The sequence below is a fragment of the Budorcas taxicolor genome, chromosome 17 (assembly GCF_023091745.1).
Source record: "Budorcas taxicolor isolate Tak-1 chromosome 17, Takin1.1, whole genome shotgun sequence".
In the NCBI taxonomy this organism is placed as follows: Eukaryota; Metazoa; Chordata; class Mammalia; order Artiodactyla; family Bovidae; genus Budorcas; species Budorcas taxicolor.
This window is the reverse complement of record NC_068926.1, coordinates 941,303-965,702: the sequence shown is the minus strand read 5'-3', so window position 1 is coordinate 965,702 and position 24,400 is coordinate 941,303. Positions and strand designations below refer to the sequence as shown.

The following is a 24,400-nucleotide window of genomic DNA, read 5'->3' as shown; positions in this document are numbered from 1 at the left end:
GTTGGACCGCCAGAGAACTCCCAACCCTGTGGAATATTAATTGGCAAGAGCTCTCCCAAAGGTTTCCATCTCAACACTAAGACCATGGCCCACCCAACAGCCAGCAAGCTCCAAAGCCAGGTGCCTCACATCAAATCATTACCAAAACAGGAACACAACCCTGCCCATTAGCAGATAGGCTTCCCACAGACATATCAAGCCCACAGATATCCCAAAACACAACAATGGAAACAGCACTGCCCTTCAGAGAGACAGTATCCAGCTCAAAGCACTAGATCACAGGAACTAGTTCACTCAATCAGGAAACCTTCACAAAAGCAGAATAAGTGAGGAAGAAGAATGAGTAAGTGAATGAATGAGTAAGTGATCTGGGAGACAGAATAGTGTAAATAACTGAAGCATAGCAGAATAAAGAAAACCAAATGAAAAGAAAGGAGGACAGTCTCAGAAACCTCTAGGACAACATTACATGCACCAACATTTGAACTAGAGGGATACCAGAAGAAGAGAAAAAGAAAGAGAATGAAAAAATATATCTGAGGAGATAACAGTCTAAAAGGTCCCTAACATGGGAAAGGAAAATAGCCACCCAAGTCCAAGAAGCTCAGAGTCCCATACAGGATAAACCCAAAGAGAAACACGCCAAGATATATATTAATCAAACTCACAAAAACTAAACACAAAGAAAAAATATTAAAGCAGAAAAGTAAAAGCAATAAATAACATATAAGGAGATCCCCATAAGACAGCAGATATTTCAACCAAACTCTGCAGGCCAAAATGAAGTGATAGGATATACTTAAAGTGATGAGGGAAAAAAAATCTACAGCCAAGATTACTGTACCCAACGATGATCTCATGAAGATTAGATGAACAAATCAGAAGTTTTACAGATAACCAAAAGTTAAGAAAATTCAGCACCACCACACCAGCTTTAAAGCAAATGCTAAAGGAACTTCTCTAGAGAGGAAACACAAGAAAAAAAAAAGAATACGAAAACCAACCCAAAACAATAGTGAAAGGTAAAAGGATCATATATATCATTACCTTAAATTTAAACAGATTAAATGTTCCAACCAAATGACAGACTGGCTGAATGGAAACAAAAACAAGAACTATATGCTGTCTACAAGAGACCCACTTCAGAGCTGGTGGGGTCACATACAGACTGAAAGTGAGGGACTGAAAAGACTCCATGCAAAAGGAAAACAAAAGACAATGTAGCATCAATACGTGCATCAGATAAAATAGGTAAACAAAGATCATTACAAGAGACAAGGAAGGACACTACATAATCATCAAGCAATCAAGCAAAGAAGAAATAGGAGCACCACAATACATTAAGACAAATGCTAACAACTATAAAAGGGGAAGTAAGACAGTAACACAGTAATACCAGGGGACTTTAATGCCCCACTCACACCAATGGAAATTATCCAGACAGGAAATTAATAAGGGAACACAAACATTAAATGACACATTGGACCAGTTAGACCAAATTGACATCTACAAGAATTTCATCTGAGAATAACAGAATTCACTTTATTCTCAAGTGCACATGGAACATTCTCCAGAACAGATTACATCTTGGATCACAAATCAAGTCTGGCTAAATTAAAAAAAGCTGAAATTACATCCAGCATTTTTTCTGACTACAATGCTATAGGGTTAAATATCAGCTAGAGTAAATAAACTGTAAAACACAAACACATGGAGGCTAAACAATACACTTCTGAATAACATAACCAAGAGATCACTGAAGACATCAGAGGAAATCAAAGAGTACCTGGAAACAAATGACCATGAAACCGTAACAACTGAAAACATGTGAATCAAGGCAGTGCTGAGAGGGATGTTCACAGCAATATAGGCCTACTTCAAGAAACAAGAGAAATGTCAAATAGACAACCTAGCCTCGCACCTACAGGAACAAGAAAAATAAAAAACTCCCTTTTAATAGAAGGGGAAAAATCATGAACATCAGAGCAGAAATAAATGAAAAAGAAATGAAAGAGACAATACCAAAGGTCACTAAAACTAAAATGTGATTCTTTCAGGAGATAAACAAAACTGACAATCTATTATCCAGACTCATTAAAATAAAAAAGAAGACTCAAATCAATAAAATTAAAAATTAAAAAGAAGTTACAACAGACAACACAGAAATACAAAAGATCATAAGAGACTACTACAAGCAATAAAATGGACAACATGGAAGAAATGGACATATTATCAGAAAAGTATATTCCTCCAAGACTGAATCAGGTGGTCATGGTGGTTTAGCAGCTAAGTCATGTCCGACTCTGCAACCCCATGGACAGTAGCCTGCCAGGTTCCTCTTTCCATGGGATTCTCCAGGCAAGAATAATGGAGTAGGTTGCCATTTCCTTCTCCAGACTGAATCAGGAAGAAATAGAAAATACGAAAAGATGAATCACAAGCATTGAAATTGAATCTATGATCAAAAATCTTTCAACAAACAAAAGCCCAGGGCCAGACAGCTTCACAGGTAAATTCCATCAAATATTTAGAAAACAACTAACATGTACCCTGCTCAAACTGTCCCAGAAAATAACAGAGGAAGGAAAACTCCCAAACTCATTCTATGAGGCCACCATCATCCTGATGACCAAAACCAGACAAAGATACCATGAAAATATTATAGGCTAGCATCACTGATGAACATAGGTGCAAAAACCCTCAACAAAATTCCTCCAAACAGAATCCAACAACATGTTAAAAGGATCATATAACATGATTAAGTGGAGTTTATCCCATGCATCCAAGGATTTGTCAATATACACAAATCAATCAATGTGATACACCATATGAACAAACTGAAAGATAAAAAACACATGATCATCTCAATACATGTCGGAAAAGCTTTTGACAAAATTCAACCAGCATTTATGATTAAAAAAAAAAATCTTCAGAAAATTGGCACAGAAGGAACCTATCTCAATATAATAAAGACCATATAAAGCAAATCCACAAAAACATTATTCTCACTGGTGAAAAACTGAAAGCATTTCCTCTAAGATTAGGAACAAGACAAGGATGCCTACTCTCACCAGTGTTATTCAATATAGTTTTGAAAAGTCCTAGACACAGCAATCAGAGAGGAAAAAGAAATAAAGGGAATCTGTATTGGAAAAGAAGTAAAACTCTCATTGTTTGCATGTGACATGACACTACACATAGAAAAACCCCAGGTTTGCAAACAGAAAACTACCAGAGCTAATCAATGAATGCAGTAAAGTCTCAGGATATAAAACTAATACAGAGAAATCCCTTGCATTTCTGTACACTAACAATGAAAAATCAGAAAGAGAAATTAAGGAAACAATTTCATTCACCACTGCAACAAAAGAGTAAACTATCTAGGAATAAATCTACCTAAAGAGACAAAAGATCCGTATACAGAAAACTGTAAGACACTGATGAAATAAATCAAAGATAATACAAACAGATGGAGAGATATATCATGTTGTTGGATTGGAAGAATCAATATTATGAAAATGACTGTACTTCTTGAAGCAATCCAGATTCACTGCAATCTCTATGAAAATGCCAATGGTATTTTTCACAGAACTAAAGCAAAAAATTTCACAACTTACATGGAACACAGAAGACCCCAAATTGCCAAAGCAATCTTGCCAAAGAAAAATGGAGCTGGAGGAATCAAGCTTCCTGACTTCAGCCTATACTACAAAGATACAGCCATTAAGACAGTATGGTACTGGCACAAAAACAGAAATACAAACTAATGGAACAAGATAGCCCAGAGATAAAGCTACACACCTATGGGCACCTAATCTTTGATAAAAATGGCATTAATACAACAATGAATTAAAAGTTTCTTCAATAAGTGGTGCTGAGGAAACTGAATAGCTACATATAAAATTAGAACACTTCCTAATACCATATACAAAAATAAACTCAAAATGGATTAAAGACTTAAATGTAAGGTCAAAAACTATACAGTTCTTAGAGGAAAACATAGGCAGTGCATGCTTTGACATAAATTATAGCAGTATCTTCTTTGACCCACCTCCTAGGGTAATGGAAATAAAAACAAAAATAAACAAATGGGACCTAATTAAACTTAAAACCTTTTGCACAGCCAAGAAAACAATAAAAAAGATTAAAATCAACCCTCAGAATGGGAGAGAATAATTACAAATGAAGCAACTGACAAAAGAGTAATCTCTAAAATATATAAGCAGCTCATATAGCTCATTATCAGAAAAACAAACAGCCCAATCAAAAAGTGGGCAGAAGGCCTAAACAGACATTTCTCCAAAGAAGACATCAGTCAGTTCAGTTCAGTTCAGTCACTCAGTCGTGTCCGACTCTTTGCAAGCCCATGAATCCCAGCACGCCAGGCCTCCCTGTCCATCACCAACTCCCGGAGTTCACTCAGACTCGCATCCATCGAGTCAGTGATGCCATCCAGCCATCTCACAAAGAAGACATATATATGGCCAATAAACACTTGAAAAGATGCTCAACATCACTCATTATTAGAAAAATGCAAATCAAAACTACAATGAGGTTACATTACCTTACACCAATCTGAATGACCATCATCAAAAAAAACTAGAAACAATAAATGCTGCAGAGGATGTGGAGAAAAGGGAAGTCTCGAACTGTTGGTGGGAATGCAAATCGACACAGCCACTATGGAGAGCAATATGAAGATTCCTGTAAAACTAGGAATAAAACTACCATATGACCCATCAATACCACTACTGGGCATATACCCTGAGAAAATCATAATTCAAAAAGACACATGTGCCCCAATGTTCACTGCAGCACTATCTACAGTAGCCAGGACATGGAAGCAACCTAGATAAGACATGGTACATATATTTAATGGAACAGTATTCAGCCATAAAAAAAACAAATTTGAGTCAGCCATAGTGAGATGGATGAACCTAGAGCCTGTTATGCAGAGTGAATTACATCAGAAAGAAAAAACAAAAATATCATATATCAACACATATATATGGAATCTAGAAAAACAGTACCAATGAAGAACCTATTTACAGAGAAGAAAAGGAGATGCAGATGTAGAGAACAGACTGGTGGACACAGTGGGAGAAGGAGAGAGGGCAAATTGGCAAAGCAGCACTGACATATATAGAGTATTACGCATTAAATCGACAACTAGTGGGAATCTAGAAGGCTGGACTGAAGGTTTGAGAGAGGCTCAAGAGGGAGGGTACACATATATATGTGTGTGTGTGTATATATATATATATATATACATATATATATATGACTAAATCTTGTTGATGTAGCACAACCACCTCAAGATTGTAAAGCAATTATCTTTATTTTTAAAGGTAAAAATAAACTAATTAAATTAAATCACACCAAAAATATAAAATGCCTAAGAATAAACTTAACTAAGGAGGTAAAAAGGTTATACTCTGAAAATTATAAAATACTGACAAAACAAAAAGAAATAGATGATATAAAGAAATAAAAGATATCCCATGTACGTAAGTTTTGAAGAATTAATATTATTAAAATGTTCACGTCATCAAAAGCAATCTATAAGTTACTCATGACATTTTTCATAGAACTAGAGCATATAATCCTAAAATTTACATGGAACCACAAAAGACCCTGCACAGCCAAAGCACTCTTGAGGAAAAAAAAAAAGAACAAAACGGGAAGTGTCACACTCCCTGACTAAAAGCCTATCATCATCAAAACAGCATGGTACTGGCACAAAATCAGACACATAGATCAATGGAACAGAATAAAGAGTCCAGAAATAAAGTTGTGCATCTGTGGTCAATCTACAACAAAGGAGGGAGGAATACATAAAGTATAAAAACCAGTCTTTTCCACAAGTGGTGCTGGGAAAACTGAACAGTTAACATGTAAGAGAATGAGATTAGAACAGTTTCTCACACTTCACACAAAAATAAACTAAAAAATAGAGACCCCAAACCATAAAACTCCTAGGAGAAAACATAGGCTCTGACACAAACTGTAGAAATATTTTTTGGATCTGTTTTCTAAGGAAAGGAAACAAAAGCAAAAATAAACAAATGGGATCTAATTTTACTCAAAAACTTCACAGCAAAAGAAATCATTGACATAATGCTAAGACAACCTGCTGAATGGGAGAACATATTTGCAAATGATACATCTGATAAGCTGTTATCATTTACATAAATACATAAACAGCTCATACAATATCAAAAACCTGATTGAAAAATGAGCAGAAAGTCTGAATAGACATTTTCCAAAGACAATATACAGATGGTCAAAAGACACATGAAAAGATGCTAAACATCTGTAATTTTCATAGAAAAGCAAAGCAAAACCACAGTGAGATATCATTTCACACCTGTAAAAATGGTTACCACCAAAAAGTCTACAAATAACAACTGTTGGCAAAGATGTGGAAAAAAGGAAACATTCCTACACTGTTGGTAGGAATATAACTTGATACAGTCACTATAGAAAACAATATGGAGGTTTCTCAAAAACTTGAAAATAGAACTACCAGCAAGTCCACTCCTGGGTACACATCTGAAGAAAATGAAAACACTAATTTGAAAATGCATGCATTTGAATGTACACAGCAGTATTACCCATAATAACCAAGACACAGAAGCAACTGAAGTGTCCGTAACAGTTGAATGAATAAAGAAGATGTGTTTTATCTATACAGTGGAATACTGGATGGTGGTGATATATATGTCTGTGCTCAGTCACGTTCAACTCTTTGCAACCCTCTTTGTAGCCCACCAGGCTCCTCCGTCCATGGGATATTCCCGGCAAGAATCCTGGAGAGGGTTGCCATTTCCTCCTCCAGGGATCTTCCCAACCCAGGGATCAAACTATGTCTTTTGCATTGCAGGTGGAATCTTTACTACTGAGCCGCCAGGGAAGACCCCACAATGGAATACTACTCAGTCATACAAAACAATGAGATTTGCCATTGACAACAACATGGATGGACCTAGAAGGTATTATATAAGCTAAGGGAAGTAAGTCAGACAAAGAAAAATACTCTACATGGTTGGAAAAAGACTCTGATGCTGGGAGGGGTTGGGGGCAGGAGGAGAAGGGGATGACAGAGGATGAGATGGCTGGATGGCACCACCGACTCGATGGACGTGAGTCTGAGTGAACTCCAGAGCTGGTGATGGACAGGGAGGCCTGGCGTGCTGCGATTCATGGGGTCACAGAGTTGGACACGACTGAGCGACTGAACTGAACTGAACTTATATGTGGAATCTAAAAAAGAAAACAAACTAGTGAATATAGCAAAACAAAAACAGACTCAGGTATAGAGAACAGACTGGTGGTTACCAGTGGGGAAAAGGAGGGGAGAGAAGGGACTGAGGTAGGGGATGAGAAATACAAACTAGTATGTATAAAATGGCTAGCCTACATATTGTACAGCACAGGGAAATATAGTCATTACTCTGTAGACTTTAAATGGAGTATAAACTATAAACTGTTGAGTCTCTATGTTGTACACCTGAAACTAATAACATTATAAATTAACCATTCAATTTAAAAAATTTTAATTAAGGTTTTTTTCATATGCTTTGCAATGATAAGTTAGAAACCCTAGACTAGCCAGTCCAACAGAAATGTAATACAAGTCAGAATTTTCTAGTAATCCCATTTAAAAATAAACAACTGAAATTAATTTAATAGAAGTAGAATTCTATTTAATCCAAAATATCCAATATTATAGAATAATAAAAATCATTTCTAAATGTAATATTTTTAAAACTTATATTTAACACTTTTTTGGTAATAAGTCTTGAAAATCCATTATGTATTTTCCATTTACAGAGCATCTCAAACAGACTAGCCAAATATGACTAGTGGCTACCATATTGGACAGAGCAGCCTTATACCATTCACACTTCTGATAAATTACTTGCTCTTTTCCTTCCTTTAAAAACTTGCAGAAAAAGCTTTAAATGTTCTCTGTAGCAAACAAAGCAATAATGAGGGACAGGGAATATATTCACCATGTGCTATATGCTAAGTCGCTTCAGTCAGTCTGATTCTGTGCAATCCTATGAACTGCAGACTGCCAGGCTCATCTGTCCATGGGATTCTCCAGACGAGAATACTGGAGTGGGTTGCCATTTCCTTATTCAGGGGATCTTTCTGACCCAGGAACTGAACCCACATCTCTTAAGTCTCCTGCAATGGCAGGCAGGTTCTTTACTACTAACACCACCTGGGTACCCCTATACACAACTGAAAAATAAAAATATGTTAAAGTAATAGTACCTTCTTAGTTCATTCATGACTTTAAAAGCTTTCTTCATATGCCAAGGATTCACTGTCACCGGGCAGTGTTTTTCAGTATTATCATCTTTTGAATCGAGAGGCTTCTGATGACCCTGATTTGTGCATCTGTACATAAGAGAAAATAACAAAACACAGGAAAAGATCTTATTAAAGACAGTTTAGTTCAGACTTATCAGGTTACAAGAGATACAATGAACACATCTCTCCCCCACTTACTTAGAGGAAGTCTCACAGTATATTCCAACATAGGACTAAACGACAATTCAGAACACTTTCTGATGGTCACTGTGATTTTAACCAAAAAAGTAGGTAATTACCTCCCTGGTGTCAAAACTCTCTCAAAGATGAGCACAGAAAATTCAGTAAAATGGTTCAGCTAAGCTAAGTCGCTTCAGTCGTGTCCAACTCTGTGTGACCCCATAGACGGCAGCCCACCAGGCTCCTCCATCCTTGAGATTTTCTAGGCAAGAACACTGGAGTGGGTTGCCATTTCCTTCTCCAATGCATGCAAGTGAAAAGTGAAAGTGAAGTCGCTCAGTCATGTCTGACTCTTAGCAACCTCATGGACTGCAGCCTACCAGGCTCCCCTGTCCATGGGATTTTCCAGGCAAGAGTACTGGAGTGGGGTGCCATTGCCTTCTCCAGATACCTTCAAAAGAAACGCTGAGAAATGATCTTCCCTGTTCGAAATTAACCTGCTTTTTACATTCTGCAGTAGGCCTATTTACAAACCAAGACAGGAACTGGTTCATATTTTGTACATACTTCAGAAGCTTAGAATCTGAACTGAACTTGGTTCTCTATTGCAAGGTTATTTACAACATATATTTCAGACCTACTTTAATTCTTTACTGAGTATTAACTTATAGGCAGCCTCTGTACTATATATTTTTTTCATTGTTTCTTTAATCCTCATAACTCTGTAAGCTAATTACTATCACCAAAAAACATAAAGAGACTGAGGCAGAAAATAATCTGGGCAACTTGATAAATGGTAGAGCTGGATAACAGTGTGGCCAGTTTGACTCTCAAGTCCATTCTTTTCACTAATGTTAGATACCATTTCCTGCATTAAGCAGTGGATAGTTAATTCCATAGTTATATGGAATTTGTTAAGAGGAGAAAGCTATTAGTATGGCTGTGTAAATTATTATTTCAAGATCTGGGAACCAAAAAATTAACAAATCAAATCAGGATGTCATTGTGGGAAGGGTTAACCACATATGAGTAGACACAAGGAACTCTTTGAGATGGTTGCACAGTTCTAGAAATTTACTGACAATTATAATGGCTGAATTTTATGGTATGCAAATTATACCTTAATAAAGCTATTAAATAAAAATATTAGGATACTAAATTAAGCCCCCAAAAATGCATTCTTCTATATACATCACACACAGAACAAAAGGCAAACATCATTAGTATTGCACCATTTCTCTTCATGCCACTTCCTTTCCTAACGATAATTCATTCTTTAAATATTATTTTATTACTTCAGCATCTAATTTTTGGCACTATGTACCAAGCACTATTTTAGGCACTAGGCCCTAGGAACATTTCAATAAACAGAACAAAAATTCCAGGCTTCATGGAATTTGTAGTTGGGGGCGGGGGGGGTGGGGTGGGGGTGGGGGGTGGTAATGATATACACAACAGACCAGTAAACAGCATGCTAGAAAATAAGAACTATGGAAAAAAGAAAATATGTCGGTTAAAGAGTCAGTAATATGGGCGTGATGGAACTTACAGTATTAGGGTGATCAGGGCAGGCTGAATTGAGAACTGAGATTAGAACAAGGACCAGGAGGTGGGAAATGGCCAAGATGGAAGAAATAACTAGAGCAAAAAGGCCACTCTGCACCTCACATGTTCCAGCATGTGAGAGCAGGGCTAGAGAATGGAGCGCTGATTGCGTGTCTACTCCAAGGCCTCGTATATGTGTGTGTGTGTGTGTGTCTACTCTGAGGCCTCATGTTTGTGTGTGAACACACAGAAGGATGAATTACACCTGGCCTAAGAGAAAGAGCTAGGAAGTCTAGAAGCCAAGAGAGAAAGAATATCTAGATCTGACGGAGGAAAGTGGGGACACTCCTAATAGTATGAGACATATTCTCATAATGCCATTTCTACCACTACTGTATTAAGAAAACAGTAGGAAAAGGGAAAATTGTGTAGATACATCCAACCTACACAAACTTTCTTACCATGTAACACTGAATACCCACATATGTAGCAAGTTGACGATATTTATATATGCTTCAAGTTTAATTACTTAAGCTTACAACAGAGGGAAAATACAATATTGAGGACTGGCAAAACTATCACATAAGGCCTTTCAATGTTCACAATGGAAACAAAAGCAACTCTGCCCTATAAAGAATATCACTAAGAGTCATGAGTATTTATATTTGCTAAGAAATTGGAATTAAAACTTACTGCATTTAAGAATTCACCTTAAGACAGATACCATTCAACAACCAATGTCTATATTGCTGCTTTCTTAAAGCTATTTTTAGCTCTTGCTTTTCTAATGTACTCCAGAAACTCTGCAAAGAAAAGATTTTATTCAAAAGCTTAAAGGAATAACTAAGGAATAACACTGCTTCTTTTAAGTGTTGTCTATATTGAAAGTCCCTTTCAAATGCAGAACCCTGCCAGAGGTCTACATTTCTGACACTAAACTCCTGTCCACAATTTTCTAATTCCTGTTCGATTTTGTGTCACATGGTCTCTGGTTCAGAAGCAGAACTGAGTAACAGAAAACAACACAACATGTCTAAAACTACAAATATAGAAGAGGAACACCCACTAGGAAGCAGTCAAATAGGAGGGAAAGGTTTACCTTTTAAGTTACATTATAAGTGCAGTTGGAGTAGGAAATAGCAACCTACTCCAGTAATCTTGCCTGGAAAATTTCCATGGACAGAGGAGCCTGGCAGGCTACAGTCAGTTCAGTTCAGTCACCCAGTCGTGTCCGACTCTTTGCCACCCCACGAATCGCAGCATGCCAGGGCTCCCTGTCCATCACCAACTCCCGGAGTTCACTCAAACTCACGTCCATCGAGTCGGTGATGCCATCCAGCCATCTCATCCTCTGTCGTCCCCTTCTCCTCCTGCTCCCAATCCCTCCCAGCATCTAAGTCTTTTCCAATGAGTCAACTCTTCGCATGAGGTGGCCAAAGTACTGGAGTTTCAGCTTTAGCATCATTCCTTCCAAAGAAATCCCAGGGCTGATCTCCTTTAGAATGGACTGGTTGGATCTCCTTGCAGTCCAAGGGACTCTCAAGAGTCTTTTCCAACACCACAATTCAAAAGCATCAATTTTTTGGCGCTCAGCTTTCTTCACAGTCCAACTCTCACATCCATACATGACCACTGGAAAAACCATAGCCTTGACTAGACGCACCTTTGTTGGCAAAGTAATGTCCCTGCTTTTGAATATGCTATCTAGGTTGGTCATAACTTTTCTTCCAAGGAGTAAGCGTCTTTTAATTTCATGGCTGCAGTCACCATCTGCAGTGATTTTGGAGCCCAAAAAAATAAAGTCAATGGGATAACAAAGAATCGGACACAACTGAGCATACACACACAGAAGTGCAGTTACACCTTCTCCTTGCTTCCCTTGAGAAGCAAAGTGCTAACCTTTTCCAGAAGAGCTCCTCACTATGAAAACCTTTAAAGTGTCTAAAGGAGATACTTTTTCAAAGTTCTTTCACTTTTAAGACTTTCCCCCAAATCCACATCCCATAACCAGTGTTAAAATTACCCAGCAGCCTGTTGTTACAATACATACTCTACAACTGTTGAGTTCTCAAGGGTTTGGATCCCAGAACACTTCTAACAGACAATCCTGAAGCCTTACTTCCACGACTAACTCTTCTACAAACTCCCAGTTGTAGGCAAGCTTGGCTTCTCAGACCACCTTTCTAACTCTGCTTAAAAGCATACTACTGCCAATAACTGATTCTCAGAGAGGAGGCCAATAAAGACTTTTATATGGGTTGTCTCCTTCAAACAGTCAGGATTCCAAAATCAAGCAATGGTTTAAGTCTACTGCAAAAATTTTGAGGAAATCTGTGAAATAACATAGTTTCCTTAGATGCATTTTATTTGTTCTGGAATAGCACTTTCCAGGGAGAAGGAAATGGCAACCCACTCCACTATTTTTGCCTGGAGAATCCCATGGACAGATGAGCCTGGTGGGCTCTTGTCCATAGGGTCGCACAGAATCGGACATGACTGAAGCAACTTAGTGGCAGCAGCAGCATTTTCCAATGGAGGATGGAGGGGATAGAAGGACTACATGACCCAAGCAATTTTTCTAAACTACACATAATCATCCTTCTTCCTGTGAAGATTCAGGCAAGTCCCTTTTACAGGTCTAAGTATACCAGAATGACAGCATCTCCAGGAATAGAGGTGAAAGGCAGCTATGTATAATTAAAAAAAAGTGGGGGGGAATGATGTAATATGCTCCACCACCCACTTACCTCCCACCACAGGTCAATCATCTCAGATTGAGAACAAACACATTAGGAAACAGTGGTTGTTTACGCTTTCAAGGTTTTTTTGGTGGGAATAATGCTGTAAGTCATGTGAGTGATGCAGCTGAAAAATTTACCAGTGGACCAAACATTTTCACGTTCAAGACAAACACTCAGCTCCTAGGTGGCCACTACCTTTGCTCTTTTCTTTGCCTGTTCGCCTCAAAAGCTGCAAGATTCCCCTGCCTGCAGTGTCACCCACCATTACTCACAAATTTCTGCCAAGTTCACATCAGAAGCTGTTGTTTTCAAAGTCACCATCCATGCTGTACTGCTATGAAGTTTGTCCGTTACTTTATAGCTCTTCTATTTTCTCTGTCTTCTAAGTACACTTGCATTCAGAAGCTGATTACCATAAGAACACTGCTCCCATAACAAGTTCAGGATATGAGAAGTAGAGACGCAACCATAACTCTCATTTTAACATATGTTATGCCACCTATAGTTTCCCAACAAAATACCTTCACATCCTTCACCTCACCCAAATAACCACCATATTACTTAGAGGCTGTAAAAGTGGAAGAAGGCTTTCTCCACCGGAAACATTTTGGTTTGTGGTAGAGTTGTGCTTTCAGTTTTTGCAATTAGGTACAGGCAAAAAAACATACTCTGCCAATTTCCTTCAAGTGCTTAGAATTTAAACTTTTATTAGGTACACACTCAGCAGACTATCCGTAATCTATGAACATATCCTCACATTACCAAATAATGTTAACATCTGCCCTACAGACATCTAAGAACTTGAGATAGACCTTCAGGACGGAGACCTTTAGAACTGATTATGAAGCATCATGTGATTAAAAAACACCTCCCATGCAGTCACAGAACACCTTACAGATATCGTAACAAAGGCACTGAATACATTAGCATAGTAGATACATTGCTAAGTTATGTTTCCAATTTCCCAGACTGAGAAAGAAAAAGTCCAGAAAAGTTGACAATGCCCAATTTTACTAAAACGGCTTACCACTTAAAGCAAAGTGCTGACCCTCCTGGAGGACAGAATGGAGGCTTACATACTGCCCTGTACTCCCCCAGGATATGGTGTGCAAAACACCCACAGGATGTGAATCAGACTCTTAGGTGGAGAGGTGAAGGAAGCTCTCAGACCAAACGACAATAAGAGCTGTAAAGTGCTGTGCTTCAGTCAGTTCAACCTTGCTCCCTCTCCCACTTTCTCTGTTACCTACATGACAAACAAAAGAACAAGCAAGCACTTTCTGTCCCTGACAGTGACTACTATCAGAAAAGTGACCAGGGTAAAAACCCCTGCCTTCTGCAAGATCAGTCTTGTTTTAAATAATGTATTAAAAACAACTAACAAAGTTACTGTCAGAGTGGGATATATGTGAGATACTAAAATTGGGAGGAATTTGATGATCCATTTCAAATATTTCCATGTCTTTTATCACTCATATTTCTGACCTATCTTTTGCAATTTTTCCCATTACCATCACTTGGTTGGTAAGAGGGCAGCAATATGACTTGGCAATTCAGTTGACTGGGCTACATTTTCCAACATTTGACTGAAAAGGCACTAGAAGAGGCGCAACATCAGCTAGAAAACATGAACCACAGTCCTGGCCTGTGCCAGATACTAACCAAGTGACCTTGGATTAGTCACTTCGCCTCTCTGGGCTTTAGACTCTGTACTTAAAAAATAAGGTTTTGATATTCTACAAATCTGTCTAATAAACATCATATGGAAGTCGAAGATAGTAATACCTCACCTACAAGCCTCAGGGAGCCTTAAAAACACTAAATACTATGTGAAAATAAACACATAGTTACAAAAAATGTTGGGGTTAGAAGCTAAACTAAGCATGAGATATATTTTTAAGAATTTTCTTGGCCTTCCTCATTCTTAATTGTAACACTAAATTAAAACTTACGGATAATACTCCAAACCACACCACCACTGTTAATAAATCGAGTAGGGAAGCACTGCCTAGACACCCACTAATGCCCTATACTAGGCAGAGTGAGGAATACAAAAGATGCCAAACACAGATGCCTTCTCCAGGAGGCACTTCAGAAACCACCAGGGAACAGCACGATGTCAGTACACAAGCGCAAGATTCAGTTCAGTTCAGTCGCTCAGTCGTGTCCGACTCTGCCACCCCATGAATTGCAGCACGCCAGGCCTCCCTGTCCATCACCAACTCCCAGAGTTCACTCAGACTCACATCCATCAAGTCAGTGATGCCATCCAGCCATCTCATCCTCTGTCGTCCCCTTCTCCTCCTGCTCCCAATCCCTCCCAGCATCAGAGTCTTTTCCAATGAGTCAACTCTTTGCATGAGGTGGCCAAAGTACTGGAGTTTCAGCTTCAGCATCATTCCCTCCAAAGAACACCCAAGCCTGATCTCCTTTAGAATGGACTGGTTGGATCTCCTTGCAGTCCAAGGGACTCAAGTGTCTTCTCCAACACCACAGTTCAAAACCATCAATTCTTCGGCGCTCAGCTTTCTTCACAGTCCAACTCTCACATCCATACATGACCACAGGAAAAACCATAGCCTTGACTAGACAGACCTTTGTTGGCAAAGTAACGTCTCTGCTTTTGAATATGCTATCTAGGTTGGTCATAACTTTTCTTCCAAGGAATAAGCGTCTTTTAATTTCATGACTGCAGTCACCATCTCCAGTGATTTTGGAGCCCAAAAACATAGGGGCTACCAATTATAAACAGTAAACAGGACAGGACTCCATCTGGGCCTTCAGTTCAGTCGCTCAGTCGTGTCCGACTCTTTGGGACCCCATGAATCACAGCACGACAGGCCTCCCTGTCCATCATCAACTACTGGAGTTCACCCAACTTAGGGGATTTCTAAGTTGCTTTTCTAAGGAAAATGCTGCAAACTTCTGGCCTATGATAAGGCAGAGTTTACTCTAGGAGGTTAAGGCACAAAATGATTTTGAATATATAAGATAAGCCAAAATGTTGGAGGGCTGAGACTTCCTGGCCTCAGTCTTTACAATACCTCAAGTCTTTACAATACCTGGTTTTGTAAAGTCTTTGACTTGACTCTAGATGTTAGGCAGTCAAAACAGTAGGTGAACTCAAAGGAGATGAGAGACAATCCAGGTATCAAGGGATGAAATCCTGAGTATCATCAGAGTATAAGCAATCAGAATGGACACTTGAAACCAATAATGTTCAGTTCCTGGGAGGTGATAAAATGTGGAGGATAATTAAAGAAAGAGAAATCAAAGACCGTTTCAAGGCTTTGGGTATCCAGGACCAAAAGAATGCTTATTCCATTGAGTAAGTGGAGATGTTATAAAGGGAAGTCAATTTGAGAAAAAGATTATGAAAACTCAGTTTTAGACGTGCTGAATCTGATGTATGTGCTAAGGATAAGTGTACAGTAAGAACCTCAAAATTCAAAACTGAGGCACAGATCTATAGATCAGGCTTAAGACACAGAAAGAGCCACAACTTACTGATAAATAGTTGATTGAAAAGAAGAACTGGCCAAGGTCTGTATCTGTGAGAAACAGTTACTGCCAATGAACAGAAGCCTTGTAAGCCAAAAAAGTGATGAGAGAGAAATTAAGAGTCACAGTCTCTCCTCTATTTGATAAGCTTAGGAATGTAATTTAACCCCTGAAAAGTAACGAGATCTACTTAGTAAAAAATCCTCCTGCAACATGGGAGACCTGGGTTCATCCCCTGGGTTGGGAAGATCCCCTGGAGAAGGGAAAGGCTGCCCACTCCAGTACTCTATCCTGCAGAATTCCATGGGCTGTATAGTCCATGGGGTCGCAAAGAGTTGGACACGACCGAGCACCTTTCACTTCCACTTCACTTCCACACTTAATAAGGTAGGCTACTGTCAAGATTAAATGAAATAAAGTAATAAAATTAAGTAAATCTCATTTAACAACCTAAAAACAAGAGCAGGAAACCAAGAAAAAGTAGTGTCAGAGGGAGCAAGGGCCTGTTTTTCAAGACAGGATCAGTGGTCAAAACAATACTGTAGCAAATGCCCACAGCCTGTAATGTGAGAGAGAAAAGCACATAACACAAAGTACTCAGACACCCACTCTGGAGCAACTGTATCATATATTTGTTTACTGTCAGTTTCAACCATGAGGAAAAAGACTGTTTTGTTTTCTGAGATATTTCTTTGGGAATATTCACTGGGTGCTTGGTCACCAAAGGCATCCAATAAATATGGAAAGAAAAAAAAAAAAAAAAAACCTCCCTCAAGTTGTTGTAGTTTAGCCGCTAAGTCATGTTTGACTTTGCAACCCAATGGATGGTAGCCCACCAGGCTCCTCTGCCCGTGGGATTTCCCAGGCAAGAATGCTGGAGGAGGTTGACATTTCCTTCTCCAGAGGATCTTCCCGACCCAAGGATCAAACCTCCACTGGCAGGTGGATTCTTTACCACTGAGCCACCAGGGAAGTGTCATAAAACTACATGTATTCAATTTAAGAGGTATCCTTTAGTCTGAGATTATGTCCTTCTTTATCTTTGGGGAGAGGTGCTAAAACGTCCTTTCTTTTACAAAAAGATGATAGTTGATAATTATAACTTTTTTTTTAACTTGACAAACCAAAAAACTTAGCAATTCTATGTCGGACTCCAATTTTTTTTTTTAAATTTCTCAGTCAGTTCAGTTGCTCGGTCATGTCTGACTCTTTCTTTATGACCCCATGGACTGCAGCACACCAGACCTCCCTGTCTATCACCAACTCCCGGAGTTTACTCAAACTCATGTTCATTGAGCTGGTGATGCCATCCAACCATCTCATCCTCTGTCATCCCCTTCTCCTCCCACTCTCAATGTTTCCCAGCATCAGGGTCTTTTTCAACTAGCCAGGTCTTCGCATCAGGTGGCCAAAGTACTGGAGTTTCAGCTTCAGCATCAGTCCTTCCAGTGAATATTCAGGACCGATTTCCTTTAGGATGGACTGGTTAGATCTCCTTGCAGTCCAAGGGACTCTCAAGAGTCTTCTCTAACACCACAGTTCAAAAGCACCATCTTTCTTTATAGTCCAACTGTCACATACATACATGACTACTGGAAAAACAATAACTTTGATTGATGGACCTTTATTGGCAAAGTAACATCTATACTTTTTAATATGCTGTCTAGGTTGGTCATAACTTTTCTTCCAAGGAGCATTTTATGGCTGCAGTAACCATCTGCAGTCACTTTTGAGCCCCCAAAATTAAACTCTGTCACTGTTTCCCCATCTACTTGCCATGATGTGAAGCGATGGGATCAGATGCCATGATCTTAGTTTTCTGAATGTTGAGTTTTAAGCCAATTTTTTCACTCTCCTTCTTCACTTTCATCAAGAGCCTCTTTGTTCTTCTTCACTTTCTGCCGCAGAGGTGGTGTCATCTGCACATGTGAGGTTATTGATATTTCTCCCAGCAATCTTGATTTCGGCTTTTGCTTCATCCAGCGCAGTATTTCTCATGATGTACTCTGCATAGAAGTTAAATAAGCAGGGTGACAATATACAGCCTTGACATACTCCTTTCCCAATTTGGAATCAGTCTGTTGCTCCATGTCCAGTTCTAACTGTTGCTTCCTGACCTGTATAAAGATTTCTCAGGAGGTAGGTAAGGTGGTCTGGTACTCCCATCTCTTTAAGAATGTTCCACAGTCTGTTGTGATCCACACAAAGGCTTTGGCATAGTCAATAGCAGTAGTAGATGTTTTTCTGGAACTCTCTTGTTTTTCAATGATCCAACTGATGTTGGCAATTTGATGTCTGGTTCCTCTGCCTTTTCTAAATCCAGCTTGAACAACTGGAAGTTCATGGTTCACATACTGTAGAAACCCAGCTTAGAGAATTTTGAGCATTACTTTACTAGCGTGTGAGACAAGTGCAATTGTGCAGTAGTTTGAGCATTCTTTGACACTGCCTTTCTTTGGGACTGGAATGAAAACTGACTTTTTCCAGTCCTGTGGCCACTGTTGCGTTTTCCAAATTTGCTGGCATATTGAATGCAGCACTTTCACATCATCTGCTTTTAGGATCTGAGAAATTTCAGTCAGTGAAGTCCAAAAATATGAGAACCTTTGCTCTAATTCAACTGATTTTCTGGCTTCCCAAATCCCTCATAATACAGTCAACAAGATGTTAGTCTGCCTATGCTGAACATCTCTAATGTTCAAGAGCTTTCAGGGATGTGGAATCAACTGAAAAAAGGTACAGTTGTATATCTGAGGCATGTTTACTTAGCTTCATGAAGAAAAAGCGAAAAAAACAAAGCCTGTAGGGAAAAAGCCAACTTGTGAAAGAGGGTCAGTAGAGAAAGGAAGGCCAAGAAAACTTTTCAGTTAGTTCAAAGGGATGCATTCTGTGCTATACTCATAGTCTTCCCTCAACTTAGTGATTATAAAAATCTTCACAAAAATAACTATAAAGGCTAGAAATGTATAAAACACTCATGAGGTCAGGGGTGATCAGCTTACACTTCCTTTCACACATCTCAGTACTGCTTAAGACGACTCATTTGCTAACCTATATAAATTTCAGTTGAACACTTTTCAGGTTCAATCAGAGGCAAATATCCCATGGTTTTAATATTGCCCAGACCCAAAAATATAACAGAATCTAAAAGACACATATACTCAAGGATGCAAAAAACAACAAACAGAGATATAAAGTCCATGACAATCAACATGAGAATCAAAAAGGATGAGAAGAGCTTGAAGGCAAGGAGTAGAAAGAGGAGAAGAAAAAAAAAACCTAAATCTCAACAAGCCCATCTAAAAGAACCAGAGACCTGGACACAGTCGCCTCCAACCTTCCAAGACGTAACAGACTGAAAAGGAGCAAGGTGGGATTTGAAAATGATGCAAAACTGGTTGTTAAAAAAAATCACAAGCAAAAGTATAATACTCAGTACCAGGTAGAGACAGGCATTTCAAATATTTGGAGAAACAAATATTTGCACAAATAAAAAGACATTCATACAAAGAGGATGTGAGTCCCCGCTTCCAACCACATCATCCAAAGCACGTAGGTCCCCATCAACCAACTTTCTTTGCATTTAAGCTCAGGCTAAAAATCTAACCTTATGAAAAGCTGAGCCCTCTCAATAACCGACACTGGCCTCCTAGCCCAGTTCTAGCACAGCGAGGCCCAGCAAAGTTCCTTCCCTAAGAACTGTCATTTCTCAAATCCAGCACCCATGAGTCAGTGCCAAAGAAAAAACAAAGTTATTGGGAGCGTAGGCAAAGAGGCCAAGGGTGGGAAGAAAAACTATTTTTGATGTACAGAAAGGTAAAAAACACTCCAGTTCTGGAATTATAGTATTCCTAGATAGACCAAATGAAAATAAAACCTATTTCTATTTATCATTAAATGAACAGAAATAAAAGTCTACCAACTTAAGCCACCAATGACTGAAAGGAGTTTTTTGGTTTTAACTTTTTTTCACCCTTGGTTTTCCATTACATCTCAGCCTCTCATTGTTGCAGCTCTACTGATGAAGCCTTAATAGCAAAGAACTATGCTGGACACCAAAATTCTGCTTAGTTGATCTGTATTAGATTCAGTTTATCAGTATTTGCACGCACACATTTATTTCATTTTTCATTATTTATATTTAAATGATGTGTAATGTTCTTTTCCTCCCTTCAGAGCCTGCTTTCCCAAACCTTTTTCTCGTCTGCATTCTAAGGTACCCTTTTTCTTTCCTTTAGTTCACTTTGCTACCAAAGCAAAACAGGGTCTGCAGGGAACTGATATAAACGGGGCAGGTTTATGGCAAATAATACCCTACTTAAGATATCCTTTATACCATGTGTTGTCTACAGTCAGGTAGCAATTCCTTTTATGCCTCTGAGCCTGAGCAGAACCCATGTGCTGACGCTATGCTCACATTGTTGATGCTAACAACCACCATCATGTTTCCTAGAGGTTCAGGAGTGTTCCCAAACCTGCTGAACAACATGAACATATCACAAAGTCCTCAAAGCCACAACCATCATCAAGCAACTGAGCTCTTGTTCCTACCAGTCCAGGAATTCAAGAGTCTCAGGTACTCCTTAATCCCCATGACCTGGTTCTACTCAAGCTAAAAATTCTGTAAGGCATTTTTAGAAACTGTAGTTTCAGAATTCTATTAGCTCTCCTAAAAGGACTCAACATCAAACAAACTTTCAGCCCAAAACAAATTTAGCTGGCATTCTGCCAAATAGCTATAAAAGGCTGCTGTTGTACAACTGCCCTGAAGTGAAGCTGGCCAAATCTAAATGAAAAATGATAAAGCTCCAAGAATAAGCGGTCATAAAAAGATACATGGTTCCTCAGAAGAAATCTGCTGGCGGTTTGAAACCTCAGATTCAAAGGGCTCTTGTCCCTTTATAAAGATTAAACTAAATAAAGTAAATCAAACTTGAAATGTTCAAAATTCCTGGAGATTAATAAGTCCACTTTTAACAAAATGCTAAAAGAAAAATCTTGTATTGAATAACGCAGTTTCTTCAATGTCTCCCAAGTAACTGTTCAGCTTATTTTGGAAGCAATTTTGTTGCAGGTCTTGAATGTACTTGGGTACCAAGGAAAAGACACCTGTGCCTGGCAGGTCGTACATTACTAATTCGCCCAAGGTGCCAGAGAAACAGAAGATGCTGTGATTTCTGGACATGATTTTCTGCTGTGCCAGGTAAAAGAGGTCACATGCCCTGTACAGCCACGGTTCAGCTTTTTCCGAGCGATGTGCAAGCTCCTCGTACAGAATTTTGCTAGGAACTGGGGGAAACAGGCAAGCTGAAAGGAATTCCTCTCGGCACCGGTGTCTGTACTTTGCAGCTTCCTTTTCCGACGGCCTCGCGCGCATCCTGTGTCTCCATCCCGCCGATGCTCGGCCCTCACTGGGCTCCAGCTAGCCAGCGGAGGACCCTCCCTACAGCCCCGCGCGGCGACGCCCCGCCCGCGGGTCAGCTGGGTTCCGCCTGCCGCCCGGCCCGGCCGCTACGGCCCCGCCCGCTGCCCTTCCGCTCACTCACGCGGGAGGCCGCGGCGGCGTCTCCATGGCGGCTCCTCTCGGGCTTCAGCTCTACGGCGCCCGCCGCCGCCAGCACCATTCCAGCTGCGGACGCCTGCCCCGCCCGCCCGTCGCGCCGCGTCCCATCCGCCCGGGCGCCAGCCCACCGCCGCCCCGCACCCGCGCCTGCACCGGCACCCGCTCCAGAAGCGGCCCCGCTTGCCGGCCCAGCTCTGCAGCCGCACTTCACGGGCGCTCTCCGCCTGCCGGCGATGCTGGGGGCGGAGCGGCAGGAGGGCACTTCCGGGTGTGACGCGCCCTCAAGACCCCGCCCCGCCTCTTCCTGCCGCTGCAGAGTGGGCTCCCAGGGTGGGTTCTCCTGCCCGAACCCTCGAGCGGGAGACGTGAGGGCGGGGTCCGGCCGGAAAGCGCGTGGTCCCGGCGTTTGGCGTTCCCTGACTGCTCCACTCCACAGGCGCGTTTGTTTTGTCCTCTCGCAGTTTGCCGCCAGGTAGGCGGGAGGAGTGGGCGTAGCCGATCCTTCCTTTACAGATAGTGAAACTGAGGCAAGAAGAAATGGCTCGCCTGTCCAGAGTCCCAAGCAGGAACTGGAGCCTCACTTCTCAGGCTGTGATCCCCTCGTTGCACTTACTGGGAGAGATCTACAGCACTGTAATGGGATGCAGAGAAAAATTAGGTATCCGTGCCCGCGCACCTGCCTGCCATGAGAATACCGAATAGTCAGGTGAGACCGGAAGCTGAATGGTGGTCAAGGAGTGAAGTCGCTCAGTCGTGTCCGACTCTTTGTGATCCCATGGACTGTAGTCTACCAAGCTTCTGTGTCCATGGGATTTTCCAGGCAAGAGTACTGGCGTGGGTTGCCATTTCCTTCTCCAGGGGATCATTCCTGACCCAGGGATGGAACCCAGGTCTCCTTCATTGCAGGCAGACGCTTTACCTTCTGAGCCACTAGGGAAAGGCCTCTCAAAATATGTCATATAGAAGAGATGGAAGAAAGCGAATCTTGAGTAAATCAGAGTGCCTCAGGGAAGAGGGAAGAGCAGTGCAAAGACTCCTGGACCTTGAAGAAATGAAAGTACAGTGCAGCTGATGGTCCCCCAAGTATGCCGCTGGGCAGTGGTAGGATCTGGGAACTTGTTAGAAAGGCAAATTCTCGAGGCCCATTTCAGATCTGAATCAGAAGTTCTGAGAATGAAGCCCAGCAGCCTGTGCTGTGACAAGCCTTCCAGAGGATACTAAGGTTTAAGGACCTCTCTGGCATCTGAGCAGTCAGGACAGGAGACAGTGGAAGGAGATGGTGTCCCGCGTGTAGTCCCCCTGGTAGGCCTTTGAAAAGATTTCAGCTTTTATTGGAAAGAGAAACAAATGCTGTGAGCAAGGTGATCTGATCACTAAAAGAATGACTTTGCTGGGATTTTTTTTAAAATCCTCCACCAAAAAAGGGAGGGTAGGGAATGGAGGAAAGAAGATGGCAAAAATGTTAATTTTTGTTGCTGAGTGATAAGTGCACAGGGTTAGTCATTTATGTGTAAGCTGATTCTTCTGTTGCTATATGAGCCACAGATCCAAGAAAGCAAACAAAAAATTACCTGCTGGGATGATCAAAGTGATAGAAGTTTATAGATTCTGTTTTTTCAGAAAATATAAAGCAGATCAGAATTACTGATAGATTAAACATGAGTATAAGAGACCAGAGTGAAAGATGATCTCAAGTTTTGTTCTGGGCTCTTAGGAGAGTGGAGTTGACATTTACTGAGATTGAGAAAATAAAGAAGAAACAGATTTTATGTGGAGAGGGGAGTATTTGTCAGTTCTGATTTAAACATAGTTAAATCTGAGGTGTCCATTAAGTATCCATGTGTGGATAGGTGTAGACATTTAGATATCTGGAGTGAACTAAGCCAGAAAGAAAAACACCAGTACAGTATACTAACGCATATATATGGAATTTAGAAAGATGGTAACGATAACCCTGTATGCGAGACAGCAAAAGAGACACAGATGTATAGAACAGTCTTTTGGACTCTGTGGGAGAGAGAGAGGGTGGGATTATTTGGGAGAATGGCATTGAAACATGTATAATAAACAAATGGCCAGTCTAGGTTCAATACAGGATACTTGGGGCTGGTGCACTGGGATGACCCAGAGAGATGGTATGGGGAGGGAGGTGGGAGAGGGGTTCAGGATTGGGGACACATGTACACCCGTGGCGGATTCATGTTGATGTATGGCAAAATCAATACAATACTGTAAAGTAAAAAAAATAAAAACGACAACAAAAAAAACTTCCTGCTTTATAAGGTCATTGTAAGAATTAAAATAATCTATTATAAGTATATGGCACTGTGTATAATGGAATCATTTCATAAATCTTCATTGATATCATTCAGTTCAGTTCAGTTGCTCAGTCCTGTCTGACTCTTTGGGAGCCCATGTATTGCAGCACGCCAGGCTTCCCTGTCCGTCACCAACTCCCGGAGCTTGCTCAAACTCATGTCCATTGAGTTGGTGATGCCATCCAACCATCTCATCCTCTGTCGTCCCCTTCTCCTCCGACCTTCAGTCT

The 24,400-nt window shown here is 40.4% G+C and overlaps 1 protein-coding gene across 1 annotated transcript in view; it reads right to left on the bottom strand.

The window, feature by feature from the left end:
• KLHL2 (kelch like family member 2) overlaps nt 1-21,911 on the bottom strand; it is a 163,293-nt gene extending 141,382 nt beyond the window's left edge. The window contains exons 1-2 of the mRNA XM_052654745.1: nt 21,836-21,911; nt 8,284-8,409 (exon numbers count right to left, since the gene is read on the bottom strand). Of these exons, the coding sequence (XP_052510705.1) occupies nt 8,284-8,409; nt 21,836-21,861 (152 nt within the window). The 5' untranslated portion in view covers nt 21,862-21,911. The remainder of the gene's footprint in view (nt 1-8,283; nt 8,410-21,835) is intronic.
• Nucleotides 21,912-24,400: the final 2,489 nt, after the last annotated feature.